Source organism: Leptosomus discolor, chromosome 1 (genome assembly GCF_034619465.1).
Source record: "Leptosomus discolor isolate bLepDis1 chromosome 1, bLepDis1.hap2, whole genome shotgun sequence".
In the NCBI taxonomy this organism is placed as follows: domain Eukaryota; kingdom Metazoa; phylum Chordata; class Aves; order Leptosomiformes; family Leptosomidae; genus Leptosomus; species Leptosomus discolor.
Genome location: NC_141391.1, coordinates 19,630,425 through 19,649,444, shown reverse-complemented (window position 1 = coordinate 19,649,444; position 19,020 = coordinate 19,630,425). Strand labels below are relative to the sequence as shown.

The window sequence follows — 19,020 nt, the reverse complement described above, 5'->3', positions numbered from 1 at the left end:
ATTATAAGCCATGGTAATGCCGACATTCTTCCATTTTACTATCAAATTAAACCAAGACAGCTTTGTTCAAAGAAGAAGGTAGAAAATCATTACTAAGAGTACAGTACATATATACACACTAGCACATTATACCAACAGTCCTACCAATGTGAAGTACAAATGGCACCAGAATTTAGAAATCAGAGTCCTATTAAATCCAACAGTTAACTGCAACAGACATAGGACTGAAATAATTTTATTATTTGAAATATATCAACTCACATCATAAAGATAGGATATTAGATATGAATAGGCAGTAAGACATTTTAGAGTAGTATGAAAACTGGAAATAAACCCTAGCATATTTTTGCCCACTTAAGTTTTATGCTTTTTAAATTTTTTTAACAGCATGACAAAATTACCTTCTTTTTGGACCGAGGCCTTGGCTGCTCCTCGTATTCTTCCCCAAAAACAGGAGGTAACAAAAACTCATTTTCTGTATCAAGCTCCTCAGTTGCTGAAAATACATTAACGGAAACTTATTTCTAAACATCTTTTGTATAACATTGGAACTGTATCAGCGTGCAATAAAGTGCTTCACAAAAGCACACATATAAACATTACCAAAGACTGGATTTCAGTAAGAGGAAATAAACCTATTCTTACTTTGAGAGTGAGGCAAAGATATCAAGACGTTTATTTCTAAATAAATTGTAAAGGATACAATGCTCAACATTTTTAAGCACTGTTTCAATTCACTAAGGCAGCATTTCCTACTATGGACCCTTACACAATTTTTTCCACCAAGACAATCTTTCGTATTAAGAAGTTTTAAATTATGGTGAGAATGAGCAGCTACAAGTGGCAAAAATACAAATTAACTTACTACATGCACTTTTGTTCATGTATTTCCATCATTTTTATTAATGTTTTATATTTTATATAGCACATTGTACTTGGTTAAAAACATTAAAAATCAAAATCTAGTATGCATGTGGCTAATAAACATCCTAAGACTAAGGTCAGACTAAGCCCTAGACTTGATCTTTAAATTAGACATACAGCGAACTGAGAAACCCATCCTGGGCATCTAGTGCGGATACCTATCACAGAACCACAGAATGTTAGGGGCTGGAAGGGACCTCGAAAGATCATCTAGTCCAACGCCCCTGCCAGAGCAGGACCACCTAGAGTAGGTCACGCAGGAACGCGTCCAGGCGGGTTTTGAAAGTCTCCAGAGAAGGAGACTCCACAACCTCTCTGGGCAACCTGTTCCAGTGCTCTGTCACCCTCACAGTGAAAAAGTTTTTCTTTATGTTAACGTGGAACCTCCTGTGCTCCAGCTTGCACCCGTTGCCCCTTGTCCTGTCATTGGCCATCACCAAGAAGAGCCCGGCTCCATCCTCCTGACACTCGCTCTTTACGTATTTATAAACATTAATGAGGTCAGCCCTCAGTCTCCTCTTCTCCAAGCTAAAGAGACCCAGCTCCCTCAGCCTTTCATCATAAGCGATGAAACATCATACAAGGAGACTTTCAACATCAGATACAGAAGCTATCCAGGGGAGGTATGAGAGTTACATGTCCAAGGGAAGCTACGTCAAGGGAAACACTAGCTACAGCTAGGACATTTCTTGGATCTTGGATTGATTAGGACATACTATAAGGAAACAGACAGTGTTTCCTGCATTCTGTAGAGTGGTAGAAATTGTTTCCTGCCAATCCAAGAAACTACCTTTTTCAAATACAGGTATGGACACTAACAAGATACTGAAAGGTAACACAAGTAATGTGCAGCATGTCAGCTTGCAATTTTCTAACAAATTTGAGTGGGAAATTTGCCCTTTCGTCATTTCTGCTTTAAACCACCACCTTCGCACAGAAATACCTGGTGACCGAAGAATGCATTCATTATTATTTTCCATGACGCATGCCACCTGAGTCTTTGAGCCTTCAAAATAGCTTTCCTAAATCCACATCCAAAACCAAAAGATGCAGCCAACTTCATTTGTGAAACGCTAATTCTCCCTTTTCTTTGCATTCTCTTTCAAATACTGTACTTAGACAGAGGAACTAATTCAGAAGTCCCCAGTCTCGCAAAGACATGGCAAAGCTTTACCTAACAGTCAGTCAAGTGGATCTTACAATCAAATAAAGCTTCTCAGAAAGGATGATGAAGCAAATTACAATGGTTGCCCATAATGTCTATTTCATGTTTATTAAAATGAAAGAAAAAATACCTCTTGGAAAGTCTATTTCAATATCAAGGTCTGGTTCATATGGAACATCGGGCAAGCTTGTCTGTGCCTCTGTTTCTGAGTTCAGTAGATTTGACTCAACTATCACACCTGTCAAAAAAAAGAAAATAAAAGGGAAAAACTGTCATTGTTTTAACCACGGATTAGTCAAAGCAGGGCAGATTTAGAACATTAGAAGCTGAGTGGTTCTAAAGCTGCTTGTTCTGGTCATCACCATGCCAGGTTTTGTTGTTCTTGGGATCTCAGATTTAATTTTACAAACTGATTTCCTTCAAACAGAAAAGATACTTACTAGACCATGTCTTTTTTCATCAATATGAGTCATCAAAGCAAGAGCATAGAAAATCAAATAGTGGCAAATCTGGATCACATCAACCAATCACAGAACTCAAACAAGCTTGATAAATCTAACTATCTACATGTTTCTACGAGATTCTGCCTGCAATTGAACAGACTTTCAAGTCTGTAAAAGAGATCCTACAAAAGCAAACAAGGCAGGCAGGCAGACAGAAACAAAAGCTAACTTCTGGCAAAGACAGGTTTCTCCAAATTCAGTTCTCTGCAAATGAGCAAGCTCTGATCCCATTTATTCAGCTAGCCGTACTTCGCAAATGACAACCTTGCAGCACTACCAGAATTGTCCAGCTTTAGTGGGGGAATGGCAACAGTTTGAAATAAGCCTTCTGACACTGCAGCACCACTGGCTTTCTATACCAGGCCCAAGGCATAAGTTCATGTCATTTATCAACACCCTTTGAGACATCTATTGATGGTCTGGTACAGCACACTGAAGTCACACAACAGACTTCAGAAAGTTTTCTGTATTTCAAATGTGCTAAAGTGATCTTCAAAAATATTTAAATAATTAAAATTTCTACTTAATGTAAGAACTCAATAATAGCACTGTTGTACTCAAAGAATCTTTCCCTAAAACAAAAAATAACACCCCCAACTCTTCTGTTGATTTGCACACACCCACATACACACCCCAGCACTCCAAAGAGCGAAAGACTCTGCAAGAAACTCACTGGCCACATCAGAAGCTTCAGCTTTTCCATCATGTTCAGGTACCATCCCTGACAAGTTCAGCAGCTCAGTTTCCAGAGCATTTGAGGGCACTTTTCCCCTCAGCTCTTCTATTGCTGCAAGGATCTTCTCACTGCTATCCAGAGTTGTAGGCAAGAAAACTGGAACTGGCACCTATGCAGATAGGGAGGAAGAGACAATTAGAAAAGAAAAATACATGCTGCAACAAAGCATCAACAGCAGTCAACACAGAAACAAACTACATCCCTTTTCTAAAAGACAGAGTTAATACATATTCGAAACATATCACTTCCAGTGTGGGCTAACAAAAACAAATGTTGACAGGTTAAAAAATTCAATATAAATGATTCAGAACAAAGGGAAATGAGGAAAAGATACAGAAAAAAAAAATTAGATATGACAAAACACACCGTGTCAAAGTAAGAACAGAAGGGACTTTGGAGCTTCAAAATGGACTGACTAACTTCAGACTAACACTTTGGACAAACCAGCATACTGTTTTAGTGTCTTGCTTGTGAAACACGTAATTTTAAGAATTCAGGGATTTTCCCCATGACATGGATGAGATTTGGTACATAAGTGATAACAAATTTAACTTAATCCTCTCTTGCTGGCACAAGGTTCATTTTTTTTTTGCTTTTCCTCCTTCTGTTTATCCCACTCTGGCATCCCTCCCCAACACATTCTTTCAGTTTCCCCATTACTAGAACAAATCTTGATGTTTAACGCTTATTCAGCAAACTCAAAAATATCACTCAGAATTGTTCCTAAAAAGTTCAGCAGCACAAGATTTTCACACTGAAAGCAGGGAGATAATTTCCTCATTGTTCCTTAGGACCTAAGTGCCACTGTCAGATTTCTAATGCTTTTTCAATGAATAGTGCCGCAGCATCCTGCAATCCTTTAGATCAACCAGAGTGAGAACGATCAACAACCAAAAGTGGTCCCACATACGCATGTGAATGGATGCTAATTTAAAAGTGAAGCTGAAGTCTCACTTACAGGAACAGGAACTGTTGTAGGGACAGGAACGTTTTGACTATACATGTTCATAGGCACCGGAACATAGACAGGTACAGGAATAGGCACTGGGACATACTCTTTTTTCCAATCATCTTCTATTAAAAGAAAAAAGAAAAAGGCAAACACTGCCAGGTACTTAAATAAATTTTACACTTGTAGTTTAGGGAAAAAAATCAGAATATTTGCAATATGTTCCAAGACAATAACAGCTAAAAAATCTGCAATGAAGAAATGAGTAGTTCCAGTACAGTTCCAAGAGTTACCTGTTTGACAAGATTTTGTCTGCATATGAGGTTTACAGTATGTGGCTTTTGTCATTGTCAAAGGCTTGCAAAGAACTGCCTTGTTCTTCATCTCTCTGTTAGGTGTTGGAGAAGGTGGTGGTGCTGAGCCCTACAGACAAGCAAATAAAAGAGAACATGCTGTTCCATCACACTGATTTCAACACAAAGTTCACAATTTAATGTATCAATTAATACTTTTCAATACGTGATACACTGAAGAGGAAGCTCGCAACAGCACCTACAATTACCCTTTAATTGCAAGCTATTCTACAGTTCTAGTAATGAGCTGCCACTGCCAGGAACGTAACAGCGTAACAGTTGTATTTTGCTCAGTCAGGGCTAGCACTTTGATTAATAACTTCTGGATAATTTTTTTTTGTTTAAGATGCTCTTAAACTAATATTATTTTTTACATTCTTGTTTAAATGAAATCTCAATTTAAACTATATTATAACTTAAAAATAATTTTAGCTGTAAAAAGAATTCACTGTAAGTAGTATAGCAAAGTTTTGGCTCAAAGTCTAACCTTCTTGAACTATGCTATAACGCAAACATCACTTTTTTTTTTTTCTTTAAATGTATTGCTAAATAAAGTACTATCCCTCAACAATTTTTTAAGACCTGAAGCACGAACTTCGAGCTCCCCCTGCTGGCTCTACAATAGTGACAGCAAATACTGGGGAACATCACACAATCATAGAATCATTCAGGTTGGAAAAGACCTTTGAGATCACCAAGTCCAACCATCAGCCCTACTCTACCAAGTACACCCTTAAACCATATCTCCAAACACCACATCTAAACGACCTTTAAACACTTTAAGGGATGGTGACTCAACCACCCCCTGGGCAGCCTATTCCAATGTCTGACAATCCTTCCAGTGAAAAAAATTTTGCCTAATGTCTGGCCTAAACCTCCCCTGGTGCAGCTTGAATCCGTTCCCTCTTGTTCTATCATAAATTACCCGTGAGAACAGACCAGCACCTACCTCTCTACAATGTCCTCTCAGGTAGCTGTAGAGAGCAACAAGGTCTCCCCTCAGCCTCCTTTTCTTAAGACTAAATAGCCCCAGTTCCCCCAGCCGCTCTTCATAAGACTTATTCTCCAGACCCTTCACCAGCTTTGTTGCCCTTCTCTGCACTCTCTCCAGCACCTCAATGTCTTTCTTGTAGTGAGGGGCCCAAAACTCAACACAGTACTAGCCCCAAATATAATTTTAAATATAGAAAGAAAGTCAAGTCATAAGAACAGCAGTAGACTTCATTTAACAGGCATACACCTTCTAAAATACAAAAAACCCAAACTATTACGAATAGCTTTTATATGATATTTAAAAGTTTATGGACTGAATTAACGTCATTGGAAGCTATTAAACATAAAATACTAGATGTTTTTAACCTGGCAGTTTAGCTTGTCTGATGCTTAGCTACCTAAGCAATCTTATTTTCTGTGTTTTTCATGAATATATTTTATAATGCCATCAAAATACTTTCACTTAAATTTAAGACTTACGTTACAGAAGCCTATTTGCATTAAAAAGGTGAGTCAATTTTTTCATGAAAAAAAAAAAGGCAGTTCTGAGATCTTCCATGTGACAAACAAATCAAAACAAAACTAAATTTCAAACAAAATACACTAAGCCAACCGAAAAAAAAAAATTAATAGTATTTTTGAAAAGCTGACAAAATCAGAAACTCAAAATGAAGGCTGCTGCTCCACTGATGATCCTCACCCTCCCAGCCAGTGATCCTGCAAAACGTTATGCTTCCCTACTCTGTCACCTGCAGCAAAGTCAATCAGACCTTGAGCACCAATTATTCTGCTCTTAGGAATTATAATTTAAGATCTGAAGCTTTATTTTCATGCTTTCAATGCTGAGATACAACCTTACTATTCTAACTGATGAGTGAAATTATCTTCCCTTTCTATACTTAATACACACACCTAATGAGTCTAAACACATGAATAAGATACTTAAAAATTAATCGACAAACTGTGTGTAACACCTTCGTGCGCTACAGATTTAAAATACATAGCTGATGATTTGGTTTCCTACAAGACAAAAATGAAAAGATAAAATACGAACATTTAAACAATTAATTTCAACTACTGATGTGAAAAAGACAAAAAAAATCCATAAATTCAGCTTATTAGCATTCAAAGATACTACTTTTTTAGTTTTTAATAACATCCCTTTAAGCCACCAGGATCTCACACTTTAAATACATCTGATTGTATTACATGTATATTAAATATAGGTACTTACTGTTATTTTTGTTCGGGGAGTTTGACAGCCCTGATCTAAAAACATAAGAAAACATTTTTAGAATTTTTTTCCCCTTTTTCAGAATCAAAGAAAATTTCAGTAAGCAACTCAGACAACATCTATCATGAGGGTAACATCAAATTAACAACAGTCATTAGTGCTGTATCGCAGGTGAGAACTGCATGCAAGACTTTTCATTCATAGGCACTTCACTACTTCAGCACTAAACCTCACACAAAGACAAACGCTAAATCAATGCTCCATCCAGATGTGAATAGTCTCTTCCAGAAAAGTAAATACCAAAATGTTCAAGTATGAAAATGGCCATACAATGAAGCTGCATTGCTATAATTACACTAATTAAAAAGCTGATTTATTTGAACTTCGCCTGATTTGTCATTTTAACGATGTAAACATGCATTGAGTCCCCAACAGCAAATTTACACAAATATCTATTGCCAACAGAAAGAAAAAAGCCATGTATTCCTCTTATCTAGATACATTCATTCCACTCATTTAGTTTCATTTATGTCCTTTTCATTCCATTTAATTTATTTGTTTCCTCATTCCTAGTGCACTTATCTGCTCTCTGCGACGAAAATACATTTTGAAAAGAAGTGTTTCCACAGAGCAAGTGATGACAAACCGGAGCAAAATGAAAGAGGAAAACATTTTCTGTCCCCATGAAGATACAACACTAAAATTATGCTTAACCTAAAAAGATTTGTTTTTTAAAAAGTGATTACAAAACTGTTTGATTACCTGACAATTTTACAGCTTTCAAAAAAGCAGTAAAATAAAGAGTTAAGATAATAACAGCAAGCAGCTCAATGATGCCTCTGATGATAAAATTAAAAATAGGTAATCTCTAACAGTTTATTACAACACATAATTCATGCAGCTTTAAATTTTTAATGTAAAGGAAGCATTTTGTTTGTCATTTAACAGCCATAAAGCAGCACATACCATAATGTAAGTTCTCAGGTCCTTTTTGGGTTGCCAGATTGGGTTCGTTTTGTTGACAGTAGAAACGGAGCAAACAGTGCTGATCACAAAAGTGTTTCATTTCGCCGCGCCACTGCACTTTCTCTTTGAGAGTTCCTTGAGACTTACAACAGTCACATCGTGCAGCCTTAATGCAAAGGAAAATTTTGACATCTTTAAACAAGCCTTGGAAAAAATCTTTTTCTACATTTTAAAAGGTTACATTTTTAAGAGTACTGAAGAATCCGTACTGCTACACAGTTAAGTCTCATTCATGTAGGCTCTATGATAGTTACAACACCTTCTAACCAGTGTATACAGTCACACCTGTCACTTTATTTTCAGTTGTTTGCTGGGGGTTAACATCTAGAACAAATCTACTTTGTTTCACCGAGTCTTTACTAAGGTTTTTTTAAATTGCTCCCTTCTAGACACCAAAAGAAGAATTTTATATATCAATTTTAATTAATTCCACTACAGCATTCTGCAAACCAAGAGCAGAAAGTAACTGAGACTCCTTGATGACTCTCTTGAACCAAGGACAAGTAGAGTTGTGTGTGTGTCCCCCAAGTTTGGTGAGTTTTTTGTTTTAACTCACAAACAGAATTGCTTCTCTAGGTATCAAATCAGAGGCCTTTACAGTAAATAATTTACATTTTCATTATTTTGTAGTTTGACAACAATTTTAGATTCAAATTATTTAGTTCAAAGTTTCTCTACAATTTATAAACAATAGCTCTCAAAGATATTTCCATAAAATCTAGTTATCACATAACCTGAAAGTCAGAATTTTGTTCTTCTGCGTCACTAGCTAAACATTCAAATAATGTACCTTTCACCAACCTATGTGATAATTTCATGAGGCATTACTAAGACAGACAGTTTTTCATCAAAATAGATTCCACTGAATTTAATCAGTCATGCTATAAATTATTATCTGAACAGCAGTAGCCCGTTTCAGATCTTCAAGCAAGCGAAGAACCGTTTGCACTACTGCTCCCCTTGATATTGCTTGCAATATCCATCCTAAAGCAGTCCTTAAAAAAATTAAAGCTTTATGGATGCTCAGGAATCCAAAATCAGTCAACCTAATAATACAGCCAGGAGAAGAAGAGGGAAATTATGATAATACACAACATAAAACATTAATATGTAAAACCATACACAAGGTTATGTACAAGGCTCTGACGGCTTAAAAACAACAATAAAAATAAGCCCAACTGTAGTTCTCACAACTCCAAAAAAGTATGAACAGGCCAATTAGTTCAAATTTAGAAAGTCATTAATGTAGAGTTGCTTCTCTGTACTTGAACAGCCCAGCACCATCCTTTGGTAATGCAGGAAATTCAACTCTCAGTTGTAATTTTCAAATATTTGAGGTGATAGAGACAGACTCAATTCCAACAGCATAACCAGCTTTAAATTGGAAGCAATTAAAAGCTGTGGCTTCAGGATCACCTCACGCCAAGTGCCAGCTGCCCTTGGAAGGGCAGGTACTAGTTTTCCCCCTCCTCTGTGCAGGTGTCAGCAGTAGTGCATATGCACCTGCAGCGTTCACAAGGTCGGGGACCTTACAGCACTGCATTACCCCCGTTCACCCTCAATTTGTTACATTTGTCACTTTGACTGTCTGCTGATGCTGATTCACAGTTTGTTTTGCAGCAGAAATGTTCTCAGTGGGACAAAAGAGCAAGTAAGTTGTATTCTTGGAAGGGAGAAGGGAAGATGAAGTGGGGAGCGTTGCCAAAATAACCGAGATTTATCAGTTCAGGGAAACTGTGAATTCACACCTTTAGTGCAAATGCATCTTCCAAAGTTACCAAAAGGCTGAAGTACCAGTAGAAGAAAAATTATGCATCATTCACTCTAGTTTTAAATCTCAAGCCCACCTCACCTGATTGACAGCTGACCCATGTACAGAAAAGCCCACCTATTCTGACTTGCTGCACACTGTTTGATTATCAAAGCACCACTTTCTGCTCCATTTTCTCTCTCTTTCCAAGAAAGAAAAAGGTGACAAATCTTGTCAAATGCAGCAACTACAGCCTTCCTGCAACTGTTTTCTCCCTTTTCTGGTTCTGCTCTTTGTTTAGTCCTTTGAGTAAGTGTATTATTGTCTCTCCTGGGCTGCTACTAAGGTATTTACCTGAAAAAATTTTGGTTTGCTTCCACACGGAAATTAATATTTCTTAGCAAGCCCAAGATTCCTTTATAAGGATGCTTCACTTATCTCTACATTTGCCACACCATTTGGTAATTCTACCATTTCCATAATCATGCTTGCAGACAACACTATACATATACCCTTCCATGCTCTGAACTTTCCTACTACCTGCTTGCTCTCCCCACTTCCCTGACCATAACATTAACTGAAAGCAAAAGTGTGAATTCAATATTTTCTGCTTTTTCCTTCCTTCTTTCCTTCCTTCCCTTTCCATTCTGATTTGGGATACTGGCACTGTATGTTAACTGAATCTCCGCAATACCTGCCTTCAAGTCTGCTCTATCTCTGTGATTCCAAAAAGTCCATCTATAATCTCTGTCCTTCAATTGCACGACTTCTTTGCCACTCATAACTGCTTTTTGGTCCAATACTTTTCCCAGGTCCAACTTCAACATGTTCAAATGGGCACAGTCACTAGTATAAATCACTAATATTTGCCCAAAACTTGGCTTAAACCCAAAGTTTTGACATGTGGGGCTTTTATTTACATTTTTAATCCTCCAATGACCTGTTCCTAAATGTTTTCCACTAGTTTGGACTGGTGTTAATTTGACCTAATCTTAGCTGTCTATTCCGAGTTCAAAGAGGAAGCAAGAGGTGTTTCCAGAGAGTGATTATAACAGAAAAGAGATCTAACTGTTCTGAAACAGTACCTACTTGAAATTGAGATGCCAATGGCTAAATTAGGACAAGTGAAATTCCACAAGGCTGTCTTGCTGCCTTTACCATTTAGATTAATGCTGGCTCCATCGTTTCAAATTTTACCACTGTTGACAATCACTGCTATCTGAGCTCACCAGCCACATTACGTTTTCTATGCCTCAGATCATAGTTCCTCATCTCCTACTTAAGTCTTTGCTGAAGCCACCTGACCTCCACTGAATACACAGCCATCACAGTACACACTCAGTCCAATCAATAATCACTGTAGCCTTGAATGACCTGTAAGCGCACTTCAGCTGTAGTATTTTCATCAATGTTACACAACGTTTATTTAAAGAAACAGATTTCTGTGCTGTTGTCAGAACTGTATACTCTTTTTCAAGATATTTTCAATGCTCTAGTATAAGTTACATCAAACAACTGAAACTGTCATTAAATATCAGGCTACTAAAATATTCATATTGAAATTTCCCAGGCATTTCTCAAACCATGGCATTAACTGGAGTTTACAAGAGGAGCTCTAGTAACTTAGGAGCTAACCCCAAGGCACCAAAAATTTTACCCCTCATCTTAAGAGGTGCACAGACAGCAGAAGTTTCCTCAGAACTTGGCACCAACCGATAATTGCAGCTGTCACCTAACAGATGATTAGGACTGAACTATTATTGTACATTTCAACCTCTCATATCAGGTTTGAAGAACATTTCTAGAGAACTCTGTTGTGCTTCTACCACTGCTACCTTCTTCTGTCTTTCTGAGAAAGAATTTTGGTATTCAGGGAAGTCCTCCCATACTACTTAATTAATTTTAAAAGTTAAGATGTTTTCAAGACAATACTACATGAGAAAGATGTGTCTGTAAAAAAAGTAGACAAAGAAGATGGAGACAAGCACTTGTTTAATGAACACAACGCTGGTGTTAAAACATTACTAGGTTATTGCTACTTATTTCTCTTCATGTATACGTTCATTGAAACTCCAAAACAACACTGGACATTGCATAATGGACAAAGCTCATATATACGTAACTATTCTTTTAAGAAGCTAACAGACAAACCAGCAAATTAAGTACAAATTTGGGGAGGGGTCCGTACCTATTCTGTCTTCCTATACTTTGATTATTATCTATTTGTGGCTAGGTAAGAACATCAGCTAATAATGCACTATCAAATCTAAGATATCTGGAGTGACTTCTATAAAAAAGGGAGAAGTTACCAGAAAGGATGTAAAGAAAAAAAAAAAGACAATTTTAGCAAAACAAACAATTTCCCAGAACCTATTACATGTCTTCCCCATGTAATAAATCCCAAACTTTTATAATCAGAACTGAATTAGGCAAAGGTTTTACGAAATGTTTGGGAAAAAAAAATTACAATCAACAATTCAACATCATGTAACACTAGTTCCACTAGCAAGCGTAAGATTCAAAAAGTAAAAACACCTAACGCTTCGGTATCACCAAAACTATCAAAAGTCACTAGTTACCAGCAAGTCTGTTTAGATTAAATTATCTAATCATGGCATCACAGCTAACTTCCCTGCACCAACCACAGTACCAACAGCATTTCTTATGCAGATTTAATGGGCCAGCTAAGTTACTGCCTTATCCCACAGATCAGAAGGACAACCTGAAGTCAGAGTTTTCAAGCGGTTCTCAAACCTGAATCTGAATACAAGCTTCCACAGAAGTTTATGTACATAAAACTAGTTTGCTATGCGCATCCCCAGACTATTCTTTGTTAAATCACCAAGAGATTTCTAAAGCACACCAAAGCTTTATCAAATTCTCTATCAGAAGGCACTTTCTATGCAGCGATAAATTTCACCCTTTCACTCCAAGTTTTAAGGCATATAGATTAAATATTATTGTTTGAAGTTAACAGTTTAGTAAGTTTAAGAACTTTGCAGCCAAGCTTTGTCACCCTATTTTCACGTGGGACAGAAGAAACACATTCTGGTCTTCAGTAGTTTTCTTTTGGGAGTGTCTAACAGGACCCTACATACATTATTCAAAATAAAATCTTTACAAGGTTTGGCTGTAACATTTCTAGAACCAGCCATTCCAAAATTTCAGATATGTCTTCAGATTCAGTTCTTTTACGGTAGGTAGATCATCTTGAATTACAGGACTTGTACCCAGCCCTCTAATTTTTCAAGCTTTTTATTGCCTTCCAGGCTGTGTACTGAGTTTTGGTAAGGCGATGAATTTTGTACTCTTTTTTGCAATTGCATCCACAAGTGTAGTTCTTGTTTTGATATTATCAATGTAGCTTTCCACAATGTTCACACCAGAGATCAAATATTTTATCCATGCTACTAATCGCAGGTCAAACCCAGTCCAATTTCACCTTTATTTCTTTCAAAAAACTAAAACAAAAAAACCTCTTAATGTGAACTCTTTGCTGGTTGTGCTTCACAAAGTAGTTAAGCTTCCAGAGATTTAGAAACAGATGCCATCTGTTTGATTTAAACTTTTATTAGAAATCCATTTGGTCTTGCTTTCCCTTTAGCATCCATTCCACTGGGAAACAATGAACAATCAAAGCCTCTGCAATTCAAACTGTGGAAGAAGGAAAAAGGCAAAAAAGGAGGCAAAAACAGGAACAAGAAAAGCTTTGCTAACCTAGTTTATCATCAGTCAGCTCAAGGTATCATCCAGCTGCTATTAACAGTGTTTTCAACATTCTGAATACACATTTAAGAAGTTTTGACAAGAAAAATATGCTATCAATTGAAGAGAAAAAAATTGGAATCGTAAAGTAACAAATATACATAGAGTTTCTTGTTTTTCTGTAACTCAAGACTTCCTTGTCAAATGAATTCATAAAATCAGATGGGAGAAATGCTGCTCTAAGATCTAAGAAAACTCAAATGATGAAATTAGTACATTTGCTCATTGTGTAGCAAATGCTTCGCTGAAGCCAGCCATATTTGCTGCGCAGTCCTTGAGATATCCTCACATGTGCATTTTTTAAATTTTTTTTTAAATTTTTTTTTTTTTTAACTGTGGAGCTCTCGTCAAAAATTCTGAGTTACTTGCCTTGTAGTACCAGTCCTGAAATTTTTTACAGCACTCTTCACTGCAGAAATCTCTCACTACACCATCAAGTTCCTTAGTTGCTCCCTTTTTGCACAGCTGTGAGCAGTAATTACAAGTAACACATCTCAGTCCTAACCGTCTTGCAAAGTCTTGTTTATATAGCAGCTTGCAGCCTGGAAACAGATTTTAAACATTAGGAACAATTTTTACAGAGAGATATCACAGTTAAGAGTTAAACACTGAAAATTAAATTAATACAACAACAGCTAACAATTGGGACTTCAGACAAATTCAGGTTGCATAATAGACTATATTTCAAGACATTTTTACCTGAATACCTTTCTTGCACAACTCTACGGTTTCATATGATGTCTGCATCTTTTTGAAAACACTATGCTTAAATCTGTGCTTATCAAATCCCTGAATAAACAGAAAAAATATGTAATTTTCTTTTCATATAGACCCATGCAAAAGCAAGTTCAGCATCACGTTGCTCAGTTACCATCTTCAGAATGCTACATATCCGGACAATGACGAACAGGAATTTTAAGCTAGACAACACTATCTAGTAAAACAATACCTATCTATCTTCAAGGATCAACTTATTTCTATTACTGCTTTCATTCATATTAATACAACAAACCACTTAAGACAACTCATTAATCTTTAAGAACAGTAATAGGTACAAAATGACCTAAAAACTGAGGTGTGTCTCAAAAAATATAACTATAAAGTAAGAAATTATCAGTACTAAAAATAACTGCGCAATGATAGGAGTTTACATATGAAATTTGTGTAGGATTTGTATGCAATGAATTTTTTTTTTTTTTTCACATCAGGTGGGGTGGGGGTTTTTTCCATTTGCTATGCAGTCATAATTTCAAGGTTGCCACAACGAGAGCTATATTCTTCAATAATCCAGTCCTCCCTCAAGCAAATTAGAAAAGACATTCTAACGTATTAAATGCATTAAAAGATGAATACCATAGCTATTATATAGGCTATTTTGAGAATATAATGTATTTTAACTACCTTAAATCTAGTGCCTATCCAGCTGATGCCTAAGTCTGTAATTGTGCTAATTTTACAGAAGAGAACAGTATGAGAAGATGAAGTAACTCTCTATATTAAACACTGGAGAGACAAGATAACATCTACACAGACCTTTAATCTAAGGTACCGCACCTGTTATTATGATCTCCCAAATATCACAGTACCAGCAAGACCAGAACTCATTTCTTCCAAGCGCCCACACTGCTAAGGCATAGAGTCTAACACACACAGACTTCTGTACTTCTGGTAAGTTATGAAACTCAATGTAACATACACGCTGTACTTCCTCTGGCATACAGAATATAAAGCCACTATAATAACGTATTCAGTAACTTCAATTAAGTGACTTGTGCTGTTGTCTATTAGGGTAGAATTTCATATGTGTGAAACTGAGATACTATTTGAAAAATCACTAAAAGCACACGAATGCAAGTGGAAGTTGCAGCAGTAAGCACCTTCAAAAACAAAGGTTATTGAGGAATTTCAACGTGCAATGCTACAAGCTTTTCTAACAGATTAAATTTGCTAGCAATGTCAAAACAATACAATTATAGAATATTGTACAAATAACACACTGTAAGTAATAACTGTGTTTTAAACTTTTTTTTAGTTACATGTCTCATTCTTTAACAGCAGAATAAAGAAAACTACTAACACGCAAAACAGGCAGTGCAAATGCGAAGTGCCAAATCAAGCAATCACCCTTACAGTGCAACAAATTCAGATGTTAAATACACTGCTCTGAAGGAAATAATAATCCTGAAGATCCAGTGTGTGCAAGCTATTAGTTAAAAGCATCCATTAAAGCACTGAACATTTCTTGCCAATACTTTTTCCTGCTACTGTATCTCTCATTATTGTATGGGGCACCAGATTCTTTCCACTTCTTTTCAATTCCAGGGACAGCTCAGCACCACAATGTATTAACCTCTTCAGCTGTGCTTTAGAAGAGCCATTCAATACTTCATCAACCTTTCAAGACTACAGATTAGCAGAAGTACTGTACTGCCAATCAGGTAAGCTATGTGCACCTGGCTAAATTGTCTACAAAAAGTTATCAGGTAAGAAATTTTCCATTCCACAGTCAAACATCTCCCACACCTCTGACTCATGGAAAATAATGAGCAGTGAACATTAAGTAAAGGGAAACAAAGTCCAAAATTCCAGCCCTTAAGACTAAATGCTGAAAAATATGGGGGTTTTTTTATAGATCACTGACTGCAGGGCTTCTCGCTGAAGGAGGCCTCTACAGAAGATAGAAAATCCATCTTTATAAAACTTCAGATGTTGACAGAAGATTGTTACAAACCTGAAGACTTCCAAAATGGAAGTACAGGCTTCTTTTTTTTTCCTGTAACATCATGAGCAAAAGTCTCCAGATTTGTCTGATACTTTTTTATGTTTTTGTAAGAGGTAACCTAATCCATCTGAACAGTGAACATTTGGTTACTTCAAGGTCTTGCAACTTTAGACGAAGGGAAAACAAAATGCCTTTCTTTTTACAGGATGTATTTTAATTAGGTCCTTGGTACTCTGTGCATACCTAGGAAAATGCCATGATTTTGACTGGAATACTAAGACTTTCTCTGAAGTATGGAAAAAGGTATTTGCCTTTAGCAAAACAGATTCTGAGCTCAAACAACTTGGTCTTCACAGTGCACAAAGTAATTTCTGAATCAACAGAGCAGTAGCATCCATGCTAGCGTTGTAGATGTGACCAAAAAGTGGGCTTTACTGACAGTATACTGTGGATGAGTAATACAAAAAGCACTGGTTGTCTGATCTTCCCAATATCAACACTAAAATCCCGAGGGTTTGGACCATCTGACTCCCGTAAGGACTTGGGGTTCATGACTATAAGCACTGCTTAAGACAAACAGCTGGCAGCCCCAACATTTTGAGCAAAAAGATGGGAGTAAAATCGTACGTTCTTCAGGATTTCTGCTGTAACACTAGACACTCAAGTTACAGTGTGACCAGATGGAAATCTCTGGTACTTTAAAATTACTCTAAGAGGAAATAGCTCTTGATGTCAAAGAAATACGTAAGTGCAGGTCATCTGGACCAAGCTACACAGGCAATTGATTATGGTCTTTAGCAAAGTTCTAACAGAAGACCACCCTGCAAGTCAACTGTCTCAGAGAGATCATTAAGGAGCATTCTCAGACAAAGTATCTCCAACTCAAAATCTGAACCAGACAAAAAAGTAGTAGCTGAGTATCTGCTAAACACATAACATACCCTTAATTAGGCTATTACAATTCTGTTTTCCAAGCAAAACCCAACACAAAACCTATTCCTTCCAACAGCCCTGAACTTTGGTTCCCCACATAAACTGTAGAGACAGAATAAGGATCTGAACACGTACAACAATGGCTCACTGACAGGGCAACACACAAGCACTTCCTCCAGACCTTAACTTTAGGCATGTCCCAGGTCAAGAAAGCTTCCTTTCTCTTGGCAGACCCAAGAACTGCCAGGTCCAGCCCTGCAGAGCTACCCACAGTTGGAAACTCACACCTCAAGCAGCTGTGAAAAAGGAATGCTGAACTAGAAACACATCCTCAGTCCTCAACAACAGCCTCTCTTTACCACAGAGAATAATATCTTTTATAGAAATTAATTGTTCCACACTAAAAGCAATTAGCTTTTTACCTCTGAAAGGCTGTACTTACTAAACTACCTTTCTCCTCCTTCAAGCTATGTAAAAGACTTGCTGTCTTCTCATCCTGTAATAACTTCAACTGTTATCCTTTAACAACCTCACGTAGAGAAGAATAACAACAGGCTTGTCGTATCACAAACCTATAGCATCACAAACTAGGTCTCCCAAGATTTCTGGAGCTATGACCCATCCACATCTTTCTGCTGTCTCCCCCTGTATTGATTCAAACGCAATAGCCACCTCTTCCATACCCACATTCCTACCATCTGCCATCTCTGGCTTCACAATCCTTAGGATGCAATGCATCCGATTTTGCGTCCTGCTTGGTTCACCACTAATATAGACCCCATCCTCTCTGTGTAACAGAGAGGCTGTGTATCCCAGCTCCTTCTTTTTCTTCTGCTTAAGAACCTTTTATTATTACTCAACTTTTTTACATCCTCAGTTTATCCTAATATTTTCTGATACTAGATTCTAGCTCCTTCCTTTCTCCTCCTTCCTACTGCCATCCAGTTACTCAGTTTTTGCTTGTTCTTAAATCTTTTCAAGTTGATTATTCTTTTAGGTTAGTAAGAAACATCTTTATAAGCTTTCTTCTTGTGCTCATAATCTCAGCACCTGAAATTGTCATCACCCTTATCTGCAACAGCCAACACTGCCTTCCCTTAAAGAACTATCTCAAACCTCTTCAAAGACACAACAGTGGAATTAACACTGAAGAATGCAAATCTAACAAGGACCACTGTAGCTGAACAATGCACAGGATTTCACTCCATAATCTTTACGATGTTAGAAATTAGCTCTCAATGAACGAAAAGTCTCTAGACTCAGCATAAATTAAAATTTAATCAAACGTACTCAAAATTTAAATGACGTTACTTTAACAGTATCAATATTCTCCCTCTACAGACACAGGGAAGATAAACACGTAATCTCTGCCTCAGCATAGTTCTATCTTTCAACTTTTTCAACTACAAGAATGCTGCCAGAAGTATAAAAATCCAGGTTAACAAGGTAAAATTCCAAAGTCGTTCCAGAAGATCCCAGAGAGACACTGCCAAAGGAAGTGGCTGAGAGCAAAACCAACTGCCTAACATGGTAGGCTAAAGCTGAAAAGGCACCATAGCAAGCACAAGCTGTTTTAACGTGGTAGGCCGCTGTCAGAGCTACACAGGGAGAGAACAGCTCTGTGAAGCACAAAGCTGGGAGCTTGTAACAGAAGATTTTTATTATGCAACACTTAACTGTGATATGAAATTTAATGCATACTAAATACTTTTTTTCCCCCTCTAACTAAATTCCATACTACTTACTAGTCCTTGATAGCTTTATGAAGTCCTATTGCAAAGTAGCATGTAGTTTGGAAGTTGTAATTATGTCATAAAATTTTTAATTAAAATGGGTGCTTTACTATTGTCTTCAAAAATTTCTATATGTTAGCCCAATTTCTGTACATTTTATTTTTAAAATGTGTATCAGTGTCTCTAAAAATAGATAGTTGATAACGTAAACTATAAAAACAGATGTATTTACAC

The 19,020-nt window shown here is 36.9% G+C and overlaps 1 protein-coding gene across 1 annotated transcript in view; it reads right to left on the bottom strand.

The window, feature by feature from the left end:
* The window catches only part of ZMYM2 (zinc finger MYM-type containing 2), a 71,603-nt gene that overhangs the window by 10,537 nt on the left and 42,046 nt on the right, over nt 1–19,020 (bottom strand). Inside the window, exons 10-17 of the mRNA XM_086481803.1 lie at nt 13,768–13,940; nt 7,824–7,989; nt 6,858–6,892; nt 4,571–4,700; nt 4,287–4,402; nt 3,266–3,437; nt 2,220–2,327; nt 402–496 (exon numbers count right to left, since the gene is read on the bottom strand). Of these exons, the coding sequence (XP_086337929.1) occupies nt 402–496; nt 2,220–2,327; nt 3,266–3,437; nt 4,287–4,402; nt 4,571–4,700; nt 6,858–6,892; nt 7,824–7,989; nt 13,768–13,940 (995 nt within the window). The remainder of the gene's footprint in view (nt 1–401; nt 497–2,219; nt 2,328–3,265; nt 3,438–4,286; nt 4,403–4,570; nt 4,701–6,857; nt 6,893–7,823; nt 7,990–13,767; nt 13,941–19,020) is intronic.